At 30.4% G+C, this 9,017-nt stretch overlaps 1 protein-coding gene across 1 annotated transcript; it reads right to left on the bottom strand.

Moving 5' to 3' along the window:
• Nucleotides 1-870: 870 nt before the first annotated feature.
• Nucleotides 871-2,136, bottom strand: LOC105803183 (LOB domain-containing protein 29). Its single transcript, XM_012635220.2, has 2 exons — nt 1,836-2,136; nt 871-1,703 (listed from the first exon to the last, which is right to left on the bottom strand). The coding sequence occupies exons 1-2, from the start codon at nt 2,112-2,114 to the stop codon at nt 1,278-1,280; spliced, it is 705 nt and encodes a 234-aa protein (XP_012490674.1). The 5' UTR covers nt 2,115-2,136; the 3' UTR covers nt 871-1,277.
• Between the last annotated feature and the right edge of the window lie 6,881 nt (nt 2,137-9,017).

Here is a 9,017-nt window from a genome sequence, read left to right as displayed (position 1 = left end):
TATTTTAAAAAATGGGAATATATATCTGAGGCCTTATGTTTCATAACAAGCACGATCATCAGTTGCACTGATTAGTTACTGATTTTTTCTTTTCCAAAATCCAAATGCATTGCTTGATAAAAAGTAAGGATCGTTTAGTGATTTAGATGGAGGACTTCAAAACTTCATAGCAATTACAAATAAATGAGATATTTTATCTAGTAGTAAGCCTATGGTTTTTCACAATTTTACCTTTATTCTTTTTCATGCATCTATACATGTACAACTGTAGGAAGTTTAATGTATATACAGTGGAAGAAGTGTAATACAAGTTGTTTACTTTATTCCATATCATGAAAAATCAAAAAAATCGGCTCCGCATTCAACATTGCGAATGCAAACAATATTAATATTGCATATTATCAAGATATAATAATCAAACATCACGTACAACAAAGCTTACATTATTATGGTCATAGTTCACGAGTTATGCTACAGTGATTAAGCAAATGTCGAAGTAATTAATTTCAGCCTTTTTTTTATTTGGGGAAGGGGGGTGCAATGTGGGTTATTAGACTTGAAAACAGCAGGGAAATCATGAAGAAATAAAAATGAATCAAATTGGGATGAACGGAGATCAACGTTAGGTTCCATAAGTTCAACTTGGGATCATAATCATGTTCATTTTAATATGAAAATTATTTCAGAGTTTCAAATCGATTGTCTGTGGAGCTATATATGCAGTAAAGAAGCCAAACAAGGTAGTAAGAAGACATGCATTTTGTTAGCCTAGATGTTTTACTGAGCAGGATTGAATCTTGTAACGAATCCGTTACGTGGAGAATAGGATAAAATTATAGAACCGGCTAAGATAAATAATTAAGTGTGGTGTAGGAAAGGAACTAGGTAACTGTAATTTTAATTACTAGGTCAAGAACTACATGTGGTCCTCAAAAGGCTAAGAGGTCCATAGACAAAGCAAAATAATTAGCTCGACCAAAACCAGATCATTTTCTAGCTCCAGTTTTGTCAGAGATAGGAAATACACTACTAATATTCTATATCAATATCCAGGCCAGATTAATTTATAGAAAACAGATTCACAGTAGGGTAGATTTTAGGGTTTCCGAAATGAACATTGATCCTTTAGGGTTCCTAGCTTTTTTATTTATACCAACAAAAGTGCATGTATGTTTCAAAATATGCAGCATTCAATTCAAAACTGGAAGGTCGATGGTTTTTATATAAATGATCTCTTGTGCTGAATTGACCATATGTAAATGGATTGGATCCCCTCATCATGAATATTGCTGAGCATATCCAAAGGCCATTGATTGAAGGTCATCCACCTCCTGGAAACCCCATTGTCTGTTGTTTGTATGCAGGTCTAAGGAAGACATAGCATGAGAAGCCTCCCCAAAAGTAGTAGTGGTAGTATAGGATGACACATGATCTTCTCCTGGCGAAGTGAATGAATTCTCGTAATTACCTAAAGGGTTTGGATTCAAAAACCCATTCTCACAGTACGAGTTTGTGCTGGGATGATTGGGAATGTTAGGATTAAATTTTAGTGCCATGCTTGAATTATCTGAGTGGAACCAGCTTTGAACATCTTGGAACTGAGAAGGAAGCTTTCCATTAGGGTTTGCAGTAACAGAGCCATTAACAATGCTCTGAGATGCTTGTTCCTTGAGAGAAGCAAGCTGCGACTGGAGATTGACAACCTACACAAATTCCAAACACAGGGAACTAAGCAATGGATTTAGATAGATACCTATATTTCAAAAATCAAATTAGGGTTTCAACTCATCTAATTACATCATATCAAACAAGGTCAAAGGGGTGGTGAGAAAAACCTGCTGTTGGAGAGCAAAGATATGAGAAACACAACCATAAATGGGATCTTGAAGCCTAGCTTGAGCTTCATACGAAATTGTGACTGCAGCTTCGCAGCGATCACTGACAGGGAGGTGAGCAAGCAGCTTGGAGACATTGCTTGCACCAAAAACCTTGTGGATAGCTGCAAAATGGGTTGCACCCTGTTCATGGCAGAAATAAGGTGCAAAAACACAGCCTCTAACACATTTTCTTCTCAAGAACTTGCAGGCACCACAAGGGGCACCAGAACCTGTCATTTTGATTTATTTTAGTGGGTAATTTGAGAGAGGGGGGGGGGGGGTTGAGCTAAACATCATAAAGCAAAAAGGGGATTATAAACACGGGAGGAAGAGGGAGGTGGATCATTTAATAATCAATTCTTAATTGCATCTGGTCCCCTTATTGGGCTACACTTGCCATTTGTTTTTTCTTCTCCCCTTTTAAAAAACCCTGTGGCAACCTTTCATTCTGAATTTTTATACCCTCACATGAGATTCCATTTCGTACCCTTATACGACAAAACAAGTAGCTTAAAAAAGAAACCCATTTCTATTTTGCTTGATGATTGGACTTATATGCCAATTATTCCCCCTGATTTTCATTGAATGTTGATATATAGGCAAACTGATGATGTGTTAACTTGTCAAGTTATTTTGTTTTTAAATTTGGCGTTTAAAGGCATGTACATAAAAGAAAAGAGAAGGAAAGATGTATATATTATTCATTGCGTGTGTATTGTTATTCTTAATTAACACCATATGCAAACAGTTTACCTAGCTATATCTCCAAAGATTTATAAATAATTGGTGGAGATAAGGTTCTAATTTTAGTGGGAAAACTTTTTCTACAAACTCAACTCCTCACAACGTCTCAAACATTTACAAACTCTGCTCATATCTAAACTATAAAATCATAATTATTATTATTTTCTTTGTGTCATATTATTTTTAATTGATTGAAGGGCACATAACTAAGTAATAGCGCCATGCTCCTAAATTACAACTTCAAGTTGTTTCTCCTCTTCTTCATCGAAAAGTAGAAATAAATGAAAACTAACGAATCTAGACTTTAAAAACCTTCCTCGCTTCAATACCTCCACTAATGCATCAAAATAACATTTCTATATTGTCCATTAATTTACTTGGGATCTGTTTATATAATTTATGTTGTACATTTTGAATCACATTAATCTAAGTTCTAGTATTTGTTTTTTTTTTTTTTTTTAGTTTTTACCTATCGTATTTTTCATATAAAATTTGCAACATAATTGTGGCTCATTGATTCACTATTTGTTAAAATCTACTGCGTAGTTGATTATATATTAAGCAAATGAATAATCAATTAAACCTTTAATCAAAAATTAGTTATCAATTAAGAATTTAAAATTTTTTCCAATTGAGTGATGATGTGGCAACTAATCTGCTAAATTAGTGGCGTGACAACTGAGGTGGTGACTAAGTTAAAGTTGATGACATGGTAGTGGATGTGAACACTCGCAAACAATTTTTTTAGGGCGACGAAATTAAATTGTAATTTTACTATTTTAGTAGCCTATATCTTTATAGTGTATAAATGATTAAATTAAATATTTATCATTTTTAAGAGGGCCAAAGTATAATTTTACCTTTATTAATTTAAAATTTAAAAATGCCAAAATAAAAAAATTTCCATTTTAAGGGGGTTGGGGCCCCTGCCAGTCCCCCTAACTACGCCCCTGTGAACATTTGATGGCATGTCATATTATAGATTTTTAAGATTTTTTTTAAAAATTTATCTACATTAAGATGAGCCTAAACATCCATTTGTCCAAATTCATTTTGGGTGTGTATTTTAGTAATTTTATATATTTTATAATGTCAAAAATAATTATGATATGTTAAAAAATTTTAAGTACTTTTAGAATTTTCTGGAATTTTCTAATATTTTTAGAATGGCTTAATTCATCGTTAATTTTTTTTATTGAAGGCTCAATGAGTGTTTTATTTATTTATTTATTAAGAGTTGAATTGCTTTACTTTTTATAAATTAACTCCTAAGTGAGTCTTAGGAGTAAATAGGGCATAATGGTCATTTACATCTTAATTTTTTATGATTAATTAATTTATATAAATATAAAACCAATTTCTAAGTGAGTGTTAGGAGTAAATGGGGTTACAATAGTCATTATATCTTATATATTTTATTAAATTATATCTGAGGAAATAGGGTCATTATGGTGTTTCTCTCATATATATATATATATATATATATATGTATATTAATATTTTCAGAGTAAATCAGAATAGAATGGTAAAGGCAAATTAATATTTTGATTGATGAGGAAGACAATTCAACTGATATCTTATATACAAGAAAATAAAATAATGAAGACAAATTTCATAAAATAATTGACATAGATGAGCACTTGAATAAATTGTTATAAAAGTTAGATTTGAAAGGCAAAAAGAAAAATTTGAGATTAGAGCAGGATCAATTTCCTTTATAGTTGTAATTCAAGAAAATAAAAATAATTTGTTAATAACAATATATACAATTTATTGTTACATTTTAATTATTTTTATGGTTACATTTTAATTACTCAATAAATACTCAATTTCATTTGAACATTGACAATGAATCATTGTTGATTCAACCAAAGGGATGTTTTGGAAATGATTAGAAATAAAAATTTGAAGTCTCAAGGTGATTCTATAGTCTTTTAAAAGATGAGTGGTGTTCCTTGATGGCAATTACAAAAAAGCACGTTAAAGTATTCAATAATATTTTAACTAAATAAGAATTGTAATTATGGGGTGTCCAAAAAGTTAATTAGATAAGAATATATATTCTCACATTTTGATAAATTTTTACTTTTTTCCTAGATATTGGCTCTATGCATCATGCTTTTTCTTTAAAATTAATTTAAGAGCATAACAACACTGTTTAATCATCCAACATCTTCAAAAGGCAAACATGATTGATATAAATTGTTGAGCAATGTGAAGATGAGCTTCATTTTGTTAAAAGTCAGGAAGATTGAGTATTCAAATTCGAGAGTTCCACTATACATTTAATGATCATTTTCTTATAAATTTATATTTAATAGTTTAATTGATTATCTTTTAACATGAGAATCTTCACATTTAATTTATTTATTTTATATAAAATTACTTTTAAAAGATTATGAAATTTGATGTATCTAAACTAACATTTGAATTTAAATAATTCATAATACAAACTCACATGTAAATTTAAAAATGTCTATAATGCTTTAAACTAAAAAATGGTTTAATTAAATTAATGGTGTTTTAATTATGTATTAATTATTTCGATAGTCCTTTACTTGTCTTTTAATTTTAAGGGAGTTATGATTTTACCATTTCTACCAAAATCAAAATAAAATCTGTGTACCAAAAAATTTTAAAATTTAAAAATAAAGGAAGTTAAAATTACTAGAATAGTTAGAATCAAAATGTACTAAACTTAAATCAGAACAAATCTTGAAAGACTTATATAAAATTGAAACATAAAATTTGAAAATTTGTAAACATGGTCCTTATCATTAAAATAGTGTTGAAACAAAACTGATATTTCTCCAAATCAATAATTAAAACTTTTAATTTCCATAATCTAATCAACCTCAAATACCGTTTCTGTTGCTTGCAAATTATTATCAACCAAAAACAGTACATGTATAACATGATTGTAAAAGTGTAGGCTATGCCTATATATGCCTACTAAATTAAGTTCATAATTAAGCAGAGGTGGACGTATAGACGGGGTTTGTGCATGGCATTGATCAATTTCATTGGGAAAGGATTTCAAATGGCTTTCACGTCATGTGTACTTGTTGGCCACTTAACCCCTGAATTAAGATCACTTCCCTTTCTAGACAACAAATCATTTTTTAATGTATTTATGGGGATTATGTAACTCAACGCTTGCTTCTTTGCTTTTTTTATATTACGAATTATGAATTTTTTATTTTCTAATAAAATTTAGATTAAAATATTTATTTTTATTAGGGTAAAGTCCATTAACCTTCTAAGTTTGTAAAAACTACATTTCGGCCTATAGATGAAAAATATCCACTTACTCCTCTTGAGTATTAATAAAACCACATTAAACCCCTAAATTTTATTTAGTAAATGAATTTTAAATACAAAACAATTATACCTTTATTAATTGTTAACCTTGTATCTTTTAAACTTTTAATTGCAAAATGATAAAACAAGATTCAATTTCTTTAGAATTATCTTTAATTGCTATAAAATTAAATTATTCTCATTCAAGTAAAGCATGCTTAATTCACTTATATATTGACTTTGAGAATAATGTAACTATTTGTATTCAAATGAGGAATAATATTTGATGCATTGTAGTGCATGAATGCTATGCACTATCAATGCACCACAATTCGCCACATCATAAATAAGTAAATTATTAAAAGTTGAAGGAATAATTACTTAAAATTTTATTTAAACGTAATTAAAATTAATTATAATTCCTCATCTTCATCTCTTAATAACAATACTAAAATTTTAACTTAGGGTTCTAAAAATCCTGAAAATAAAAACTTATATTGAATGAAAATGGTTCTTTTTCTTATTCTTTATTAATATTGGCGCAATTCAATTTTATTAGCAGAATAAATTTGAAGGCACTGTTTAAACTTAGTTTATATGATTATGGATTTTGAGAAATTTGTGAATTGTTTTACAATTTAAACTCTTTTAATCGGTTGCTTAAACAAGTAATATTCCAAAATATAATGCTAAATTTGACGGGCAGTAACTTAAAAAAACTTCTATTATACATATTATTGATGAGATTCTTTGAAAAAAGAATTGTTTAAGATAACCACCTCTTGCTTCAGTTAATATATGAAATTTCATATAAATTTCAATATTTTTTTTGGATTTTAGTTAATTCTTTGCTTCAACTCAATTTTAACCCCAAACTCAAACCTTAATCATATAAATTTCAATAAAATTTTAAGATTTAATGAACCTTAACTCATTTTCCTTTTATGATAATACATAAGGAGGAAGATAGGAAATTTATAAAGGAGAATTATAATTAATTTTTTTTTTATGTTTACATAAAATTTTAAGTATTTATTATAAAGTCCTTCAACTATTTAATATTTTACCCATTAATGATGTGGCAAATTGTTGTGCATTATGTAGCACTTTCGTTTTCGACTTGATCGTTGGTCCGAGCTAAGGGATGTCACATTCGTTGTCGAAGCAACTACAATCAATTTACAATCAAATTATGCAATTTATTGATATGAGTCAACAATTATATATTTAATGTGAAATACAATCATTCCCAAACTTTGTACGAGTTTACGAAAGCTCTAAAATAAAGTTAAAATAAAAAAGGACTAAAATGAAAAGTTTCAAAATTTTAGGGTTGATGTCGTGACGTGGGGGAGTTCCTTGTCACAACGTGATCCACAGTCTTACTCTCATCGCGTCGTGACCTGGGCTTAGCCTCATCTTGACGTCTTGATTTTTTACGTCACAACGTGGATCCCTCGTTGCAACGATGAACGAACAACGTCGCAACGTTACAAGCTGTTTATGACAAAATAACTTACAAACCTGTAATTTTTAAAACAACACCAAATCAAGCTACATGCATCCTCAAAATGACCAAATGAACAATACTTAGGCTCTTTAACATGTCCACACTTCATTCATAACATAAATCACCAAAATTGTAACTGTAACAGCCCGTTTTCAGTGAAATCAGAACAGTAGTTTCGGGACCACAAATATTAGGTCGGAAGAAAATTTATTTTAATATTATTTTATAGTATATGATATGATAGGAATGTTGTATGAAAATTTCATTAAAAAATTTTATCGATTACCCGGGCGTGTCACTTGGCCGTGTGAGCCACACAGCCTGACAACATAGGGATGTGTCCCCTGCACCTAAGGAAAATTTTGACATTTCGTGAAAAATTCTCTGAGTTCCCAATTTAGTCCCTACTTGTTTCTAATATATATTTTGGGCCTCAAAGGCTCATATAAGGGACAATGTGAGTGAATTATGACTGGTTTCCGATATGTGTATTAAATGATATGAAATGTTCGTAATTGATCTGAAAAGCTCGGTAATGATTCGTAACCCTGTTTTGGCGACAGATAAGGGTTAAAGGTATTACATTTATTGGTATTAGAGCTATGTCTAGCCGATTCTCGGACTAACATAGCAAGTACGAGTCTAGCAATACATACCATTATATAGATTATGATAGTGTGATATCTCCTGATTATTTTAAACATGTTTTTCATTTAGTAATATCGTCCAACCGAGTTGAATCTGAGGAAGCTGAGAGTAATGTTTAAGCTTCAGTACAAATAGTAGTATCTAGTAGTAGAAAGCCCGTATCTGAGGGCCAAAGAGGAGAGGCAAAAATAGGCCTTTTTCTAAATAATGAATGAATGGTTTACAGAATTTGTAAGAACAAATCCAACTGTACAACAACCTCCCCCTCTTGTCTCTCAATCGGTTCCTGATATGCCATAAGGTACAAAGTTTGTTAGAATCGGTAAGCCTCCGGTAGATAAAATTCGTAAATATAGGGCAGAAGAATTTAGAGCTACCGCTGATGATGATCTTGAAATGGCTAAATTTTGGTTAGAAAATACTAACAGGGTTCTAGATGAATTATCTTGTACACCGATCGAATATCTGAAATGTGTTGTATCCCTGTTAAAAGATTCAGCTTACCAATGGTGGAATACACTGATTTCTGTTGTGCCAAAAGAACAAGTTACGTGGGAATTCTTCCAAACTAAATTCAAAAAGAAATATATCAGCCAAAGGTTTCTTGATCAGAAAAGGAAAGAATTTTTGAAACTTAAACAGGGTTGTATGACAGTATCCGAATATAAAAGAGAATTTGTTCGATTAAGTAAATATGCCAGAGAATGTATCCCGACCGAAGTCGCAATGTGTAAGCGATTTGAAGAAACTTGATAGAAGGCATAAAGTTGTTAGTTGAGGTTCTGGAATTAAAAGAATTTGTCGTATTGGTCGGTCGAGCTCACAAAGCTGAAGAGCTGAGTAAAGAAAAGAGACAAGCTGAGATGGAAACTAGAACTTCAAGTAAAAGATTTACTGGAAAGTCATATCAGTCGACCGCAAAGAAGTCAAAGAAACAT

The sequence above is a fragment of the Gossypium raimondii genome, chromosome 11 (assembly GCF_025698545.1).
Source record: "Gossypium raimondii isolate GPD5lz chromosome 11, ASM2569854v1, whole genome shotgun sequence".
NCBI classification, from domain to species: Eukaryota; Viridiplantae; Streptophyta; class Magnoliopsida; order Malvales; family Malvaceae; genus Gossypium; species Gossypium raimondii.
The sequence above is the reverse complement of the archived record's forward strand: the minus strand, read 5'-3'. Positions and strand labels throughout refer to the sequence as shown.

Bases quoted from the DNA above. Each gene is read 5' to 3' on its own strand.
- LOC105803183 (XM_012635220.2), bottom strand. From the start codon at position 2,114: ATGACAGGTTCTGGTGCCCCTTGTGGTGCCTGCAAGTTCTTGAGAAGA. The intron at 1,704-1,835 runs GTTTTTCTCACC...GAATTTGTGTAG, and splicing joins TCTTTGCTCTCCAACAGCAG to GTTGTCAATCTCCAGTCGCA.